This window comes from Pteropus medius, unplaced genomic scaffold (assembly GCF_902729225.1).
Source record: "Pteropus medius unplaced genomic scaffold, Ma_sr-lr_union100, whole genome shotgun sequence".
NCBI classification, from domain to species: Eukaryota; Metazoa; Chordata; class Mammalia; order Chiroptera; family Pteropodidae; genus Pteropus; species Pteropus medius.
This window is the reverse complement of record NW_024346980.1, coordinates 709,573-728,247: the sequence shown is the minus strand read 5'-3', so window position 1 is coordinate 728,247 and position 18,675 is coordinate 709,573. Positions and strand designations below refer to the sequence as shown.

Genomic DNA, 18,675 nt, shown 5'->3' with positions numbered 1-18,675 from the left:
GCGGCACCCCGCCCCCCACAAGGCCGGGCAGGTCGCCTAATGAGAGAGGAGCAGGGTGCGGGGGACGGAGAAGGCGCGGGGGAGCTCGGTCGCCGGGGTGAGCCCCGTCGCCGCTCTCAGAACGAGAAGCAGGGAGTGCGAATCCGAACTTCGACAGGTTTGGGCCGAACCGGGGGCGCCGCGTCCGGCCGCCGAGCAGCGCGGGGCTCCTGCGCGACGCCCTCGGCCTCTCGCGCTCCGGGGCGCACGCGGCGCGCGCTCGGCCCCAGCGCCCCAGGGCCCCACGGCCACACGGCGCCTGCGCGGGGACCTCCCTCGCGACGGAGCTGTCCGTTGCCATGGAGCCGCTTGCCCCGAGCCGCGCCAGCGGCTGCCCCCGAGGGCCGCGGCGACCGGCCACCGGCGCAGCCGCCCAGGAGCTGCCGTGAGGGGCCGCCGCCCAGGGGCTTCTGCGCCCGGAGCCCGGGCTGGGGTCGGGGCTTCGGCTGCGCCCCGCGCCCCGCGCCCCCCAGGCACGGATCAGCGCCTTCCCGGTGAAGTCCCGCAGGGGGAGCAGCGGCCGGCGTCAGTTTCAGGGAGCCCCGGGCTCAGGCACTTAGGAAAGTGTTGAGGGAAACTCAAGGACGAGGCAGCTGGTGAGGACCCAGGGTCCCGGCAGGTGAGAGGAAGGGCGCTGCCCGCGATTCCGACGCAGTCCTGGTCTGGTTCGTAACGGGTACCCCCCTCCCCGTTCTGGGAAGTGGATAGGCCTTCATTATTGTTTCCCCGAAATTAATACTCCTTTTATCTGCTCGCATTCATGTGACTAGCGAACATTCCTTGGGTGTCTGCCATGAGCCAGACTGCACTTGGGGCGGGGCAGGGCGCTGCTCTGGCGCCCACAGTTCAAGGGAAGCCATCCAGAACCTGTGCTGCGCCACAGGTGGTCTCTGAAGTCCGTGTGCAGCGGGACGGCTGGGTACACAGGGAACAGCAGTAGCCACCACCCCCGTCCGTAGAGAGCCTTGTCAGCACCCTTGCTGCATGCAGGTGTGCCCCGTCACCGTAGGCCACCCCCGAGACTCTCATCTCCTTGCTTATCCTTGGTTTTACGGCCGCGAACGCACCTCGAAACAAGAGACTTGCTTCACCTGCTTTGAAGCGTCACGTAAATGGAAAACTGTACACATTCTTTTTAAAAAAATTTTTGAAACAGTCCCAAATTTACATAAAAGTTGCAAGTTTTAGCACACGGAAAGTCTGTTCCTGAAGCATTGAGAATAAGTTGCCTGCATTATGCTCCGTCACTCCCACGACACGAGGACACGCTCCAACCAGACCCCAGCATGGCCGTCAAAGTCAGGAGCGTAACACGGACGTGTCGCTACCTCTGACCCTCAGCCCCGTCAGGCACGTGTGCCAGCTGATCCCGTAGTCACGAAAGCCGTAGGACACAGTCTGGGACCACACAGCGCACTGAGTCGCGTTCATGTTGCCTTAGCCTCCTCCTCCTGTCCAGAACATTCCTCAGCCTCTCCCTGGCCTTCGTGACCCTGACACCTTGGAAGGTCGCAGATCGGGTACCTTGTAGAAGCCCCAGCGTTTCCTCAGGATGGGATCCCCGTTGGCATCTTTGGCAGGAAAGTCCCAGCAGGAATGCCATGTGCTCACTTTCTTCTCCTTCCGTCCTGTCAGGTGGCTCTCAGCGGTCCATGTGTCACATTACTGGTGATGTTTCTTTGATCACTCGGTTATGGTGGTGTCTGCAGCATCTCCCCTGGGAAGCGACTTTTCCCTTTGTAATTGACAAGGATGTCATTGGGAGGTACCTGGAGGCTATGTGCCTATGTCCCCCCTCCCAGGCTTGTGCTGGTGGCTCTTGAAGTGGGCACCGACCCCACGCGTGTGGGCTGACACCCCACACTGGACTGCCGTCCACGGGGTGCCTTCCTCCAGCCCTGGCTCTGACCCCAGCTCTGGGCCGCCGTGGGCCTGCTCCCCGGCCCCACGTGGGGTGTCTGCTTGGACAGTGAAGGCAGGGGAAGAGGAAGCGCGGGTGCATGCTTTCGTGCCTGCCTGCCCCCCGTTATCCCGGAGGTCAGTCCCCACCGTTGCGTGGCCAAGTTCACGCCTCTTCGTGGTGTGCGTTGGCCTTTCTGCTGGCCACGGCTGACAAGCAGGAAACCAGGAGTGAATTAGGGCCCATGGGTACACCGGACGCAGGGCTGCCCCTTCGTCGGCCGTTCAAATGTCCTGCGTTGTAAGGTGCCTGCGAAAGCCACGCCATCTGTCCCCTGGGCTGCCTGGCGTCTTCGCTGATTCACGGTCTTCCAGATATTCCAGATCACGTGGTCTCGACGGTAAACCTTTTGGGCCATGTGTTGCATTGTAGCTTTTCCTTAAGGCTCCCTAGAGTGGCAACCGAAGAAAGGTTTTAAACGTAAACGCACGTGGCTCTACCCGCTTTTCCTCTCGTGGCGAATGTTTTGGTGTCGCGCTTGCGAGGCTGAGGTCAGGAGGCCCCCCGCCCCGCCCCCGCTGGGGAGCTGTGCTCCTCAGGGTGGGCTCTGCCCCCCGCAGACTGATTCCCGGTGGCCCAGGCCCCGAGCGTCCTTGCCCGCCGCCGGCACGTGCGTGTGCCCGCATTCGCTCCCGCGGCTTTGGTGGGGCTTAGAGAGTCCGCAGAGCAGTTTGGTGGGAACTGGCGTGCGGATGACGCTGGGCGTCCAGTACCGGACCAGTTCACTCACTCATTATATCGGCTTTGTTCTTTCTTCAGATCTTTCGTGATGGAAAATTTCAGACTCACAAACGTAGAGAAAATCTAACGTGAACTCCCCGGTACCCGTCAGTCCCTTCAGCGGCGCCAGCTGCGTTCATTCCTTTTCCTGCTACTTCTTACTTTTCGTTTTCGGGCGCTGTATTTAAAGAAAATCCCGGGTACAATATTTCTCCTGTGAATACTTTAGTAGACAACTAACAGATAAAGATTTATTTTTAGCATAGCCACGAAATCATTATCAACCCCAACAAAATGCACGTCAGTTTCTTAATAAAACCTAATGCCAGTCGGTGTTCATTTTCCTACACGATCTCAAAAATGTCTTTGACCATTTCTTGCTCGAATCGGGATCCAAACAAGATCCCCACTTTGCACACGGCTGGCTTGTCTCCTCAGGCCCTTTTGATTGAAAGCAGCCCCCCCTCCCGTTCCCACGTCATATCCATTTGTTGACGAAACTGGGTCATTTGTTCCGCGTATTTTTATTCAGGTCTCCTTAATGCCGCCCCCTGGGGTTTCTCTTGTTGTATTTATCCTTGAGTTCTTCGTAGTTACTGGTGTGATCGTAAAGAGTAGCGTTTCCCAGTCTCATTATCTCATTATTTGTTCTGGTAAAGAATGAATATAGTTGATTCTTATTATCGAATTTATATCTAGCAACGTTTCCTAACTGCCTCAATAAGTTTAATAATGCATCTCTATATTCTTTTGGATTTTCTGCAAATGCAGCCGTACGATCCGGAAATGACGTGTCTCCCCCCCGCGCCTCACCCCGTTCATTTCTTTAAGGTGCGGTTGTTCTGGTTGGGAGACCCGGCGAATCCTGAGTGGAAGGGGTCTGGCGAGCGTCCTCGTCTTGTTCCCAGTCTCGAGGAGCGCTTCCCGTGTGTGTGACTAACGGACGTCCCCTGTGGATTACTTCAGGCACAAACCCTTTATCGCAGTAAAGGAGGCCACTCCCAGCGCGAGTTTGCTAAGATGTCCACGAGCTTAAGTGGGGTGGCGAATACCACCGAGGCTGTTTTCCTGCATCCGTTGAGTTGATCGTGTAATTCTCTCCCTTCGGCCTGTTAACGTGGTGAATTAAATTGAGTTCTGAGGCTGAATAAACCCATCTTGGTCATGATGCACATCCCGTTTGGTTCACGTGGCTGGATTCCGGCTGCCACGCTTAGCTCTGGGTTTTGTATCGGTGCCGGTGAGGGAGGCTGGGCTGTCACCTTCTACTTCCACTGTCGGGCTCTGGTCACGGAAGTCAGGCGAGCCCAGGAAACGAGCCAGGGAGCGGACCTTCTGGCCCCCTTTCCTGGAAGAGCGTGTGTGAAGTCGGAGCGCTTTGAACCCCACGCGTTTCGTAGCACTTGCTAGGGTAGCGTGTGAGCCTGCATTTTTCTTTGTGGAGAAGTATTTGACGGTTGATTACATTTCTCTTATGCCGACGGGACTTTTCAAGGTCTCCATTTTTTTTTTCTTGAAGCAATTTTGGTTTGTGGTATTTTTCTGATAATCCGTCCATCGTCTAAATTTGGAAATTTGTTGGATAAAGTTTCTCATGACTTTCTTTGCTAACGTCCGTAGCACATGTGGTTACAGACCCTTCTGTTCCGATACGGATTATTTGTTCCTTCTCTTTCCATTTATCGGCTCCATTAAAGATTTGTCAAGTTTATAAATCTTTTTAAAAAGTACGCACTTTCGGCTTTGAGGGCCGTCGCGATCACGTCTTTGTTTTCCTTGCACCCGTTTCTAATCTTTTTCCATCTCTTCTACTTTCTCTGGGTTTATTTTCCAGTTCTTCCTGTAACTTCTTGAACTGGATGTTGACCACATTTGTTTGCAGCCGGTTTTCGTCCCTAACATCTGCCCTGACAAACTCAGTCCATAGTAGTTCAGCACCACTCGGCCTGGCATATGATATTTTCAGTATACTCAGTTCACACATTATAATTCCCATTGTGATTTTTTTCTTCGACCCATGGGTTATTAACAAGCAGGTGTCTTTTTTTTCCCAAAATGAGGTGAATTGTAATTCTCTATTTGTTATTAATGTGGGCCAATTGCTTTCGGTCAGAGAACAAGCTTTGTCTGCGTTTAGTCCTCAAATGGTTTCTGTAAACGCTCTGCATGCTTCGGCGGAGCACTTAAAATTCCGTGGCCGTTGCTTATGTTCTATGTCTGTCCATAAGGTTCAGCTCGTTAATGAGGTCGTTTAAATGTTATGTCGTTAATGGTTTATTTTATCTGGTTTCGTTACCCGTTCCTGACAGAAATGTGTTAAAATTTTCCCCTAGAAATTTTGGCGCTCTCTCCTCGTCTGTCGATCTTTGCTTTATTTATCACGTGGCTGTGTCATTGGACACACATGGATTTAAAATCATCATCTCTTCCTGGAAGACTAGACATCTGGTCATGACATGACCCCTCTTACTGCTGTTACCGCTTTTGCCTAAAGCATTTCGCCTGTTTCGAGATGATTCCAGCAGCTTCTTGTTGCAGTTTCCGCACAGAGCATCTTTTTCGGACTCTGAAAATGCAGCGCTTCCGTAAGATCGTGTTTCAGGTGCCTCTTTTTAAGGAGCGGAGTTAGATTTTGCTGTTGTTATTGGCTTTTGAATTCGGTTCGATAACATGCTTTTCTTTACCTTGGTCATTGAATCTGTTTACATTCTTGCCTTCACTTAGAGTTTGACCTGACCATTTGTTTTCTTGTCTGTTCTCCACAGTTCTTAAGTGAATTCACATACACCGCTAGGCAGCGTTTCTGGTTCTCTTCAGGGCCATGGCAGGCGCACTGGCCAGAGGCCGGGAATTCCCACTGCGCCCCCTGAGCGTGTTGTATCAAAGCCCTGGTGGATCCCGCCCCACCCGCCTCGAGCGCCGCCTGCTCCAGAGCCTTCCACCGGGGGGCGCGCCCGCGCCGGGTTTCGGGGCTCGAGCTCCGTCCCGCACCTCGGGCCCCTCCACGCGTCCCCCGCGCGCCGGCTTAGTCCCGCGTGAGCCGCTCGCCTGGCGCTGGCCTCGTCCCGGCCTCGTCCTCGCGCCTCCGCGTCTTGAAACAGCCGAGCGCTCCCGCCGCGTTTCAGCGGACGCGGGGGGCCGACCGCGCGAAGCGCACGCGGCTCCGTGCGCTCGAGTGCGCTCGAGTCAGAGGGACGCGCGAGCGCGACGCCACCTCTCCGCGGAGCGGCGCGGCCGCCTGGCCGCCTCCCGCAGCCGCGGGCTTTTCCGAGTGGAAGGAGCCTGGTCGCGCTTCTGCAAGGCCCCTGGAAGTCCTGCCCCTCGGGCCTCTGACGCGCAATCGTCGCCCTGTGACATTTAAAAAAAAATTCATTCCCGGCATCGAATTATTAACGATTTCTCCAGGGAGCATTATTAGGCTTTGGAGATAGTTCCCGGTGAATCGTCCTGAGGCCGTTGCTGAGTTAATCCATGGAAACCAAACTCGCCTGCATCTCTTACATATCGGCCGCGTCTCATGTCGGGGTTCACGGCCCCTCCCGCCCGCGACGCGACTTTCCCAAAGGTGCAGTGAACAGTCTGAAATTCCTTGAGAACTGGTTTTGAACGGCGACGTGTGTGTGTCATCGAGACGACACTGACAGGCCGGCACGTGCACACATCGTAAGCGTGCGCTGGGCTGCGTTTTCACACTTGCACACACCCGTGTGACCCCCACCGGTTCCCTCGGCTCCCCCGCCCCCGTTCCCTGCCTCGAACCCAGAGTCCTGGCTTCTGCCACCGCGCGGCGGTGTTGCCTGTATTTGGGCTGCGTCCGGACTCATTTGGGCCCGACCTTCTGCACTTAACACAATGTTTCTGAGCTTCGTCTGCGTTGCTGGACGGATCGGACTTTGTTCTTTTTTACGACTGAGAATGAGTCCGTCGCAGGAATGTGCCGAGCTCGTTTATTCATTCTCACTCTGACGGACATTCGGGTTGTTTCCAGTTCGGGGCCGTGGGGAACCAGGCTGCCATAAATACGCCCGCAAGCACTTTCGTGGACATACTGCTGTTTCTCTTGGGTAAACACCGCACGGTGGGGTTGCCGGGCCACGTGGCGAGTGTACGTCCGCAGGAAACCGCCCGCTCACAGCCCCTCAGCCCCGCGCCAGCATGGCAGTCGTCCGACATCCTTGCGAACCTGAAGCGTTGTCGATGTTTTCCATCTCAGGCGTTGGAATAAACACTTCCGGACTCGTTACGGTTTTAATGTGCGTTTCCCTGATGATCAGTGACGTCGCGCGAAGTTTCACAGGTTTATCGGCTGCCTGTATCTCTCCTTTTCTAGTGTCTGTCCTAAAATATTTGCCCTTTTCGACTGGACTTTGGGCCACATATTGTTGACATATAGGAGCTCTCGACATCGCTGGACACGAGCCCTTTGTCACGTGTGTGTGCCGCAAATATTGTTTTTTCCCATCTGTGCCTTATCTGTTTATTTTCTTAATGTCTTTTTGCAAGAGAAATTGTTAATTCTTATGAAATCCAATTTTAGGTTTTTTAAATCTATGATCTCATTCAGCTATATTTTCTAATAATTTTTTGTAGCTAATTCCTGCCTCCCAAGATGGAAGAAGGTGCTAGTCTCTTCCCCGAGGGGACGTGCCTGGGGGACGTCTCGCCTGTGGAGGACGGTAAGAAAGGTCTTTGCACGCATGGCGAGCACCTCGGCCGCAAGCAAGGCAGAGCGTGTGCTTCATAGTCTCTTTCCTTTCTTCAGAGAGTCGTCTCTTAAACTAATGTCTGTTCTCGAAGAGGGATCTTGTATTTTTCCACTTTTAGTTGAAAGAAAGATAAATTGTGGCTGAGAATTTTGAAAGTGGCAAACCAGAGTTTTTTAGTTTCCAACATCTCTATTGAGAAATCTAATGCCATTTTTATCTCAGTCCTTTGAGAGCGACCTATTTTTGATGTGTTTTTTTTCCCCTCCCGGAAGCTTTAGATTTTTTTTTTTTTAATCTCCGATGGTCTGAAATTATTCTAAGATTTACCTTTTGGGGGGCCACTGCTGGGCGCCAGGCAGGATAACCCAATCTGGAAGCCGGCTCCTGGGCCCGCCGCCCCGCCCGCTGCCGGGTCCCCCTCGGCCTCGCGGGCGCGTCGCGTTCTCACACCGCTCACTGCTCCCCCGTGTCCTCCTTGTGATCGTGGATCGAACCCCCTTTCCGTCGTTTTCCGGAGACTTGACGAAGGAGCGGAGATAAACCCAGGAGTTCGATTGGCCATGTCCTGCTGGCAGTCTACCGCGATTCTGCGACACAGTAATTCTCCAACCGTTTTTGCCAGAGGACCCGTCACGGGCTTAAAATGATTGAAGACCCAAGGAGGTCTGGTTTATGTTGATTATAGCTCTCAATATTTATTGTACTAAAAAGTTAAAGCGGAAGAAGTTATGTTTGCTTATTCGCTCAAAATAGCAGTAACGCGACGGAAGACTCTGGGGCAGCAGAGGTCAGTCGGGTTCCCGTATCTGCAGCTCCATTAGCCCGCTGTGGTGTCTCACGTCGTGTGGCCTCAGGAAAACTCACTGTCCACTCGCAAAACAAGAGACAAATAACCTTTCGCTATTATCATGAAAACAGTTTGACGCGAGACCCTCTGGAAGAGCTGTGGGGAACCCTCAGGGCTCCTTGGATCACGCTTTGAGGACCGTTGCTCTGAGAGCCTGTTGTCGATCTGCTGTGAATTTATCAAGATCTATCCTAGATCTGCGGTCCTCAGTGTCTTGATGTGTTCTTTTTGTTGTTGTTGTTCGTTTGTTTATTTTTTGTCTTTTTAATTCTCTCCCCGATTTCTAGACATAGATGAACTGGAGGATCCAGAGTTTGGGGTTGAACCCCTTCCTGCGGAAGCTGAGAGCAATGCTGACTCGAAAGGCTGCGGCTGGTAATTAACCTGCGCGGGCAGGGGGCTCCCCGGCCCGGCCTCGGGGCCTCGGCGCGCAGGGGGAGCAGCTCGCCGGGAGATAAGCCACGCAGGACGCGCTGGCCGCACAGGGGCAGCTGGAGTCTCCTCTGTTTTAAGTTCAAAGGAAAAGCAGGGTGCTGCTGCTCTCCGGAGGGTGAAGAAAACCGGCACCCAGGACGGGGCGCAGGCTCTGCGCCTGCGGAAGGACTTGAGCTCCCTGGATAAGCTGGGAGAAGAGAAAGGCCTCCTCATTCAGAAAACCACGTGAGTGGGGCGCGGGGCGGGCGGGGCGGGCGGCCCGAGTCTGCCCCCTGCAGGCCAGGGCCTGGGGCTGACCCTCTAGGGTCCTGCTGGGCTGGACCTCCTGGTGGCCCAGTCTCCACAACAGCTAGGTCGGCAATGACACCAATTGTGTGTTCCCTAAACGTCGACGAGGAAACATTTCAAACGTGCAGAAAGGTTGGGAACAGCACAGCGGTCACCGGTGACCTGCCACCCAGACTCACGGTGTACCCTTAGCCATCGCTTCCGTCTGTGTGTGTGTGTGCGTGCGTGTCATATCTGTGATATTTTTGCAAAGCTCTTAGAAAGAGCAGACATCAGGACACGATGCCCCTGACTTCCTCAGTGTGTGCTAACAGACGCACCATCGCTGCACCTGAGAAGCCAGGATACCCCGCCACGTCGTCACGTAGCGAGTCCCCCGTGTCCTGCACGTGTCTCTTACAGCCGCTGCTTTGAGTTTCGTTCTGTCGTTTGAATGGAGGTGACAGGCACAGCGCCGAGTGCTGTTTTGAGCCAGGATTCAGCACGGGCCCCCACACTGGTTTGGCTGTCCTCCGGGTCTGTGGTCCGGACACTGCTGAGGCATGGCCTGTGCCCTCCGTGCCCCCCCCCACCAGGCCACGCCGGGTGCCCTGTACCCTCCCGAGCTGGTTCACGGTCATTCCCGCTTGGCCCAGGTCACACAGGTGGCTCCCCAGCAGGGTTTTCGGAAAACAGATGGACTGGCCCCCGAGGCTGAGGAACAGGCAGAGGCGCCCTGGGGAGAGGGAGGCAGAGGGCCGGGTTCCAGGAGCCACTGACCCAGACCCTGGCTTCACCTCTCAGCGCGGAGCTGCACGCTTGCCGCCAGCGGATGGACCTCATCACCAAGCAGCAGGAGAGCGTGGCGGCCGAGATGGCTGCGGAGAGAGAGGCCAACAACACGTAGGTCATCTGCTTCGGTGGCAGGCGGGGCGGGCGGCCACGGGGGGCAGACAAAGCTCCCTCTAGTGTGGGACACAAACACAACCGAGAACGGACAAGGACAGTCAGGTGATCCCAGGGACAGGAAGCCAGTGGCCATGGGGTCAGGACAGGCGGTCACTCTGAAGCAGGTGGCCAGGGGATGGCTCCCTGAGGAGGTGACCTCCAGGCTGGGACCCAAGTGACAAAAACGAGCTGCTGTGCAGTGATTCGGAAAGAGCATTCCGATTGTGGAGTGTGAGGCCTCCGGGAGCCTCCCGGGGGGCGGGGCCGGTGTCCTGCGGACAGTGGGACGGGACGTGGGGTTGGGGGAGACGGCCAGGACTGGCTCCTCCAGTGAGGACACGTGCCTGCAGCTCCACGGCCTCCGGGCAGTGTCACTGTAGACCCCTGCCCTTGGAGGGGGTCTTGGGGCAGTGCACCTCTCTGTCCTGCTGCCTCCGGTCTCCTCCCGCAGCCACCCGCCTCGCCACGCCCACAGATTGTCGTATCTCAGAACGTGGCGTCTCGGATGAGGAGGGAGACACGGTGGGAGAACTGTAACCGAGGGGCCGCCCCGTGGCCTTCTGCCCACTCGCTGCTTCTAGTCATTCAGAGAGTGTGCTGTTCCTTCCTGGCCTGAAGCCGGGACGGGCCTGCCGCTCTGGGGCTGGCCGCCAGGGGACCCGCCAGGAGAGAGAGGTCTGCAAAGAGCTGGTGTGGCTGGGGGTCACGGGTGCAAGCCAAGCCCACCGCGGCCTCGCTCATCAGAGTGGGCACTTTCTCTGACACCACCCTGCTTGCCTTCCCTGTGGCCAAGGTAGACAGATTTCTCTCTGGAAAAGGGAAGGGCCTGGTCAAGGCATCACCAGCTAAGCCAGAAGGACACGGGCGCGTGCCCTCGAGGGCGGCGGGCAGCTTGTTCCCGGGCGGCTGAGGCCGTGATGCACATCCGTGTCCCTGCTCCTTTTCCGCCGTGGCCGTGACGCTCCAGTGCAGCCGTGGGCCGCCTCCAGGCCGTGTCCAGACGCCTGTGTACCGAGCTGGAGAACGAGAGGGACCTGCAGGCGAAAATCACGGCCACGCTGAAGGACAACCAGTAAGTCCCGGGCACGCAGGGGCCCCGGGTCACCCCAAGCGGCCTGCGGGTCAGTTCCTGGTTTGAAGATGAGTGAAATGTTGACACCTTTTCACTTGACTTTCAAGCCGCCTGAAAGTTAAAAATCCTTGAGAGGATAAGGCGTCACGTTTCCGACGTGCCGTTCGCCTCCTCCGTGCTGCTTTGCGTTCTTGGGGGCTTTGAAATCGGCTTCTTTCCCCTCTTGCCACTTTCTGCTCTTCGAGCTTCCGCGTAACCCAGCGCCGCTCTGAAGGGCGGGGAGAGCGGTGGCAGTGTTCTGACCACCTCAGCGTCAGGGTTTGGTTGTAAACATCGGGATGGCCTCTAGCTAGTTTAAGGGGAAAGGGATTTAGTGAGGGGTACACAGAACTAGAGAACCGACTGGGCCGGTCCCAGGACTGACACCCCAAATGCAGGGGCCAGTGCCCTCACGGGAAGCAGGAGCCAAGAACCAGCTTGCATCCGGGGGCTGTGGGCCAGGGTACACGGTGCTTCGGCCTGAATCTTGTCTTACCCTGGTCGCTAGCCGTTTGGAACATGCTCTGAGCTCTCCGCCCCGCCGTGCAGAAAGGCAGACGCAGAGGGCCGGCAGCTAGTAGTGACCCCACCGGTGACCCTCCCATACCCTCCCTCCCACGAGTCCGCCCATCAGGCCCAGAATCCGCCTCGTCTCTGACTGGTCCCTGACCACCTGGGTCCTGTGGGCTAAGTCATACTGCGCCCTCCAGAGACTAGTGTGGAGCCTCTGGACAGTGAGGATGGTGGGGCCGGGAGTGAGAAAGAATGGGGGCCCCTGCATGGTCCCGGTTTTCACAGCTGGCCGCCAGGCCAGGGCCCACCACCCAGCACTGGAGCTGGGCAGTGGCCTTTCCCAAGCTTTGAAAACCCCTGGGGCCCCGCCCTTGTCAGGATGCCGGGACTGTCCATTTACTTAAAACAAATTTTTTTTTTAAATTTTGAGACAAACTTACAGAAGATGCAAAAATAGCACAAAGAACCCCAGGTCCCCTTGGCCCCTGCCATCACAGAGATGGTGCTGCATGGGTCGTCTCGTCTCCAATCAGGGGGACCCCTCAGGGACCCCGTGACGCTCCTACTCTGAGGTTTTTGAAGATTACGGGCCAGTGAGAGTCCCTCACGCTATCTCTGTGTGACGTTTCCTCATGAGGGCTGGCGGGGACCCCCCCCACCCCACGAAGGCCCTGGCGGTGCTATGCCCTTCCTGGGCACCTTCACCTGGCGGTACCTGGCGGTGATAGGGCCCATTCCCGGTGGGGGCTTCGATGGAGGCGGAGCACATGAGATGCTCCTGGCCATCTCGTCCAGGGAGCCCTGGTGTCAGGCAGGTAGCTGGTGGTAAGAGCCTAGAGCTGGGTGCCGCATGGGCCCAGTGCCGTTCCTGGGCCCCGAGAACACGTGCACACAGTCTGTCTGCCTGCATCGGAACCATGAGTTCACCCCCTGCTGCCCATCCATGCCGACACCCTGACCTCTGCCCACGTGGTCCCAGCCCGCCTCCCCTCCACACCAAGCTCTGCCACCTGCCTCTGTCTCACAGGTCCTCACCGTCCCGATGCGGCAGGGACCCCTCCACATGTAGCGTCCCCCACTAGTGTCCCCGGCATACGTCGGAGTGTCCCAACAGCCCTCTGGCCAAGCAAGGGGCAGGGGCAGGGGAGGGCCTGTGGACACTCAGGGAGTGGAGGCCCAGGTTCCAGCCGGGCTGGACTTGGTGTGATAGTGGCAGGAACGGGCGGTGCTGGGGTCAGTCAGGGACACGCTCTCCAGCGACTGCAGACCCAGAGGCCTCAGAGGATTCACTGACCTGTCCGAGGTGCGCAATGTCCTCCCAGAGTGTTTGTCACAACTCGGTGCCCAGGCCCTCTCCCACCCCTGGAGCGGATGCTCTGCAGAGGGAGGGTGCGGCTAGCTGCGAACTCCTTTACTGACATAAGTAAAAGTGTCTCTCATTTGCAAGGAGCATCATGTGGCACATCGCCATCCAGGAGGGGCAGCTGGAGGACGTCAGGAGGACCGTCCAAGAGCAGGCCGAGGCCGCCAGGAGGTGGCTACAGATGCGGGCGGACGAGCAGCTCCGCCGGGAGAAGGAGGCCTACGGGAAGGCGGAGAGGAACCGGCTGCTGCGGGTCAGGTGGGCGGGCCCCACGCGCAGGCCCCGGCCTAGCCACTTCCTCCCGCTTCCCCACGGCCAGCTTGTCTGCGGTCCCGCCGCCCAGAGCCCCGCCCCTTCCCCTTCCCCGCCCCCACTGACCTCCCGCTAGTCCTGCTGCTTCCCGCTCCAGCTGCCCCTGCTCCCCGAGCCCCGATCCTTGCGCCTTTCTGTTCCCAGGCTTCTGGGAGGGCGGGGCGGGCACCCCAGGTGTGTCCCAGCTGTGGGACCCGGCGTCCCCGTCTCAATACAGCTCTATCTCGTCCGGGGCCCCAGCCCCCTCATTCAGCCCCTGCCAGAACTTTCTGCCGTTTCTGTAGATCCGGTGCCCCAGCGTCCTCATCCGCACCTCCTCAGCCACTTGGTCCTGGTCCCCTGGCAGCCCAGACCCGGCCTGCATGACCCCTTCTCTGTGGGGCTCCCAGCCCTGTACCCGCCGCGCTGCCCCGCGGCCCCTCCCGGCCCCTCCCGGCCCCCGCACAGCGCACACGACCCTTTGGGATACTTGTTCCCTGGGGGAAGGGGGGGCGGGGTTGGGACCCGCTGGCGAGCAGATGATACATGCGTTCCTGGCCCCACTGCCGCACCACCGCAGGAAATCCATGTACCTGCAGAAGGAGCACGGGCTCCGGCACCAGAAGCTCGTGGAAGACGCCAGGAAGAACCACAGGGTGGCGGTGAAGTTCCTGAAGGCGTCCCTGGGGAGGTAGCGCCCCCCTGCAGACCCTCCCCGCCTGTCCCTGGGGGGGGGCGGGTCTAAGGCCGTGGATCACCCACCTGTTCTTGTTTCACAACTCGCCAACTTTATGACTAAATCATCACCTTATGATCCAAAAAAGAACCAGCCTAGACTTAGTCCTGAGCTGCTTGCCCTGCGCCTTCGGACGAGGGGCCTGCGGCCCCGAGACAGGTGTTGCGGCCGCGTTTCCTTGTGACTTGCCGTCGGCCACAGCACTTCACCCCCCTTTCATGGCGTCACCTTTAAGGCTCTCCCCTGAGGGCGCGACCACGCCCGGGCGGTGCTGCACCCGCAGGCGCCCCGGGTCAGCCGTGCCCCCTGCGCCCCCCGCAGGGTTCAGGAGCAGGCCCGGCAGCAGGAGCTCGAGTCCCGGGAACACATGAGGAGGCGCATGGACGCCGTGCTGGCCCTGAAGAACAGCATCACGGCCAACCGGGTGGGCGCCCGCCCCCACGCGCCGCACCCACGCCCGGGCCCCCCGCGGCCGCCCACCTCCTGCGGTCCTCGGGGCCCCACCCAAGCCTCCAGGCCGCGGTCTGCGCCTGCGCGCCGCTCGGCTTGCCCCACCCCGCCCACCCGAACCCCTGCTCCTCGGGACCTGGGTCCCGTGTCACTCAGTCTCTCCCTGGGGACATGTGGGCGTCCACCCCGGATTTGTTGCCCACAAGTCTGTGCCGGCACCAGCCAGGCGCCGGAGTCAGGCAGCGAGAAAGCGCCGCGGCCGCGACCTCGTGCAGCCTAGTCCTGTGGGAAGAGCAAGGACGGGGTTGCGGGGGAACCAGACTCCGCATGGCCCTGTGCTGTGGTCCGGGGCCTTCCTGGAGGAAGCGACATCCCCCGGGGCCTGAGGATGCGCAGTTAGGCCAGGGAAGTGCAGAGGGGAAGAAGGAACAACATCCGCGAAGGCTCGGAGGACAGAGGTCACGGCCCTGGTGGCCAAAACACGGAAGAGGCAGGGGAGAGCCGGCTGGTCACCCAGGGCTTCGAGGACAGCGGGCTCAGCCACCCCGAGGACTGAGAAGGGAGGGCGCAGGCGGAGCTGGGCGAGAGTGGCCGTGACGTCACACCTATGCAGCAGGAAGCCCCCGCGTGTGTGCACGTGCGCGTGTTTGCATGTGCGTGTGTGCACACATGTGCTAATACTGTAAGCTCCATGTTCTCTATTTCCAAGGAAACACTCCGGAAATTTCAAGCGTGGGGCCAGGCCAAGGCACAGCTGGCCGAGCAGAAGGCCCAGGCAGAAAAGGAGGCGATTCTGGCCCAAGGGGGCGACGCTTTCAAGCACCTTTTCCACCAACGCCGGCGCCAGGAGCTGGAGGCCGAGAAACGGTGAGGGCCTCCCCTGCCAGCTGCCCGCCAGGAGATGGGAGTTGCGTCTGTCTCTCCCTGGACCCCGCCTTGAGGATAGGCCTGGGGGATGCGGGAATGGAGGCTCCAGCCCTCCCCCCACTCCTGCCAAGCCCCTCCTTCCACAGCCCAGCAGGAGGGGTCTCTCCCAGGCCCCGGAGCACAGCCCCCTGCATCCGGGTCCCCCAGCACGGTCCCCCCTGCGGGATCCCAGACTGGTTTCTCCAGGCCTGTTCCCTCTGCCCCGTCCCCTCCCGTCCTCTCCTGTCCCCTCCTGGCCTCAGAGCCGCCCTCTCAATGCAGCCCTGTCATTCACCCTGAGACCCCCCCTGGGCCCTGGGACCCAGGCCACGCCCCTCCCCCGAGAGATGGTGGTCCCCACTGGGCCTCCCACCCCAGCACGTCCCTGTAGGAGTGCCCTCCTGAGACCAGAAGTCCAGGGTTCTGCCCTGGAGGCTCACTCCCCTCAGCTCCCCTTTACTGCCCAGCTCTCAGCCTCCTCTTCACGCCCAGCCCCCCAGCACGCTTGCTGTTAGGACCTGCGTGACTGGCCTCCTGGTCCTCTTGCTGGGGACAGCACCTCGTTTCCAGGAGTCACACTGCTCTGGGTTTCACTTCTGGAGTTTTGCCATCACCCATCCTGGTGGGGGCTCCCGGGGCAGCTCTGCCCACCGCTGAGTCCCTTAGTCCGGTGCACACAGGAGGGGCCAGCAGGCAGCCGCTGGAATGAATGAATGAATGAATGAATGAGTTCATGGCCTCAAGCTGCCTTGGCGTGTCCCTCGGTGGGGGCGCCCCAGTTGCCAGCCTGGAAGCCAGGAGCAGGGGCCACTCCCCAGGGGACTGGACGGGGCCAGGGGTTCGGGTCCTGGGGTCCGGCCCGGCAGCCGCCTGGGTGCCATGCATCTGCCCGCCGGGGCTGGGCCCGCGCTCCTGGGGAGGGCAGTGCTGCCCAGCGCGGGTTCGAGGGCGGCCGCATCCCAGCCCACGGCATTTGCCCACAGCGCCTTCGAGGAGGAGCAGAAGCTCAGAAAGGACGAGATTGTGAGCCGGATTCTGAAGGAGGAGGCCGAGGAGGACAGAAGGAGGAGGCTGCCTCCTCCGGCCCATGCTGCAGACCGGCTGACCCTGCGGGACAGGACGTGGGGCTACCTGGCCACTGTCTGCGAAGGGAAGCCGGCCCCGGCCGCCTCCTGCTACCTGGCGGTGAGCCGAGGGCCCAGTGGGGCCCAGTGTCGTGGGGACCCGATCAGAACCCTGACAAAAGGACCGCCTGCTCCCCGGTCTCCCCGAGTTCCTCACGAGGGCCAGCCCTGTGGCCTCACGTCCCGTCAGGCGGCCCCACTGGTGGCTGCGTGTTCTGATGTCCCCATGGTTCCCTCTGGAGGACACGGGGCGGCAGGCCCCATGGCGACCGCCTGGGAGCTGGCCTCTCCTGAGGGCTGGCTCAGGTGCAAGGGGTTGAGACACAGGTCACTGCCTCATGCACCACGGGAGCCGACACCACTGCGGTGGCGGCCGGGGAGTGAGGGGAGCCCACGGCAGGGAGACCAAAGGCCAGTCACGGGTCAGGGCCAGACTTGAGCACCGTTCACTTTACATGCAAGTTATCCCCCTGGTGCCAAAGACTCTTGATCACCCCCAGAGATGGGCAGCTTTCCCCTCATTTGTTCATTTGTTCATTCACTCATTCATAGTGAGGACTGGCTCTGTGCCCGTGTAGGTGACCTGTTTACCTGTCCCTGAGGTTATGGGGCAAGGATGTCAGAACGCCCTCCTGAGCCAGCTGGGCACTTCTGCTTCTACGTGGTGACCCCAACACCTAAAGGTCTCACACAGACGCACAGACACACAAACACACAGACACGCACACAGACACACACACAGATATACACAGACTCACAGACACAGACACACACACAGACACAGATACACATGTACACACATACATGGACACACACAGACTCGATTCACAGTCACGCAGACACACAGATACAGACACAGACATACACAGACACAAACACAAACACATAGACGTACACAGACACACACAGATACACATCACGCATACACGGACACACCACAGACTCACAGACACAGACAGACAGACACACACAGACACAAACACATGGACATACGACACAGACCTGCACCAGACACACACAGAGACTCACAGACTCACAGACACACAGACACAGACAGACACAGACAAACACAGACATACATGACATATCATGACACACACAGAGACTCGCAGACACACACAGAGACTCACAGACTCACAGACACACACAGACTCACAGACACACACGAGCTGCCGGCCGCACCCTCAGGGTCCTCACTCCCTGTGAGGTCTTCACTCTAGGTCTCCTGTCCCAGGCCCAGGCTCCCGCCCTCGTCCCCACTGGCCCCTAGGAGCCGCCCTGCCCCCAGGCCATCTGTGCTACACCCCGCATTCCAGCCACCGTGCTTCCTGGGGACCCCTTGCCACCCTCTCACTCTCAGCAGGCACCCCGTCCGTGTCCTGAACCCCGTCTGCCGTGGAGCCGGCACTTGGCCCTGTGAGCCATGGACCAGGGCTGCTCTGGGCGTGGTTTTTACTGGGTCCAGCTCAGGGTCGGTGAGCAGGACCCCCGCCCGGGCCCCCCCCACAGCCCAGATCTGACTCCGCGGGGACACACGGGACCATGCACAGAAATACTTACGTTTCACGTGGGGAGTTACGAAGCAGCCCCGGCTCCAGGCCCTGGGAGAGGAGAGCCTGGGGGGTTGTCCCCCGACTTTCATTCCCTCTGCCTCCTAGAGTTAGCCACCATGTTCTTCTCCCCGACTGCAGGAGAAAGAGACTTTCGGATACCCCGAAAACCTGCTAGTGACGTTCGTCTCCAGAGAGTCTGTCCAGGGGGACCCGAGGCCCGTCAGCTGGGAGGACGACACGCTGGCGGAGCCGGAGATCCCCGGGCTTTGGGACGCAGACTACAAGTCACGCCAGGCGAGCGCTCTCCCGCGGCTAAGCCGCTGGCGTTGGCCACGGGGCAGTGTCTTTCCATCCGAGTCTCACTCCCGAGCACAGTCCCCCTAATTCTGAAAGAGCCGAGACCTGAGCAGCGTCCACGGCACCTCAGGAGAGCAGCCACGGCTGCCGCTGTCTGCACGGCCAGCCCAGGCCAGGCCAGCCCGGCCCAGGCTGCCCCTGCCTGGGCACCTTCCCCCACCACCCCCGCCGGGCTTCTGCTGGCCGTGAGGGCAGATCCACGTCAGTGCTGCTGGCCTTGAGAGGAAGAGTGTGGCCAGAGCCAGGCCCGGTCACCCGCCCAAGGGGGCACCGGCCGTGGGTGCCTGAGGAGGCCCCACAGCTTCCCGCGGTGTCCTCGCTCGTGGACCTAGACCGGGGCCCCGGACAG

At 59.4% G+C, this 18,675-nt stretch overlaps 1 protein-coding gene across 1 annotated transcript in view; it reads left to right on the top strand.

Annotated features, from left to right (window-relative positions):
* Window positions 1-639: 639 nt before the first annotated feature.
* CFAP74 (cilia and flagella associated protein 74) overlaps window positions 640-18,675 on the top strand; it is a 49,087-nt gene continuing 31,051 nt past the window's right edge. The window contains exons 1-12 of the mRNA XM_039876893.1: window positions 640-658; window positions 7,310-7,395; window positions 8,560-8,647; window positions 8,786-8,932; window positions 9,779-9,877; window positions 10,890-10,994; window positions 12,994-13,167; window positions 13,781-13,891; window positions 14,258-14,360; window positions 15,096-15,253; window positions 16,276-16,477; window positions 18,108-18,263. Of these exons, the coding sequence (XP_039732827.1) occupies window positions 7,329-7,395; window positions 8,560-8,647; window positions 8,786-8,932; window positions 9,779-9,877; window positions 10,890-10,994; window positions 12,994-13,167; window positions 13,781-13,891; window positions 14,258-14,360; window positions 15,096-15,253; window positions 16,276-16,477; window positions 18,108-18,263 (1,410 nt within the window). The 5' untranslated portion in view covers window positions 640-658; window positions 7,310-7,328. The remainder of the gene's footprint in view (window positions 659-7,309; window positions 7,396-8,559; window positions 8,648-8,785; window positions 8,933-9,778; window positions 9,878-10,889; window positions 10,995-12,993; window positions 13,168-13,780; window positions 13,892-14,257; window positions 14,361-15,095; window positions 15,254-16,275; window positions 16,478-18,107; window positions 18,264-18,675) is intronic.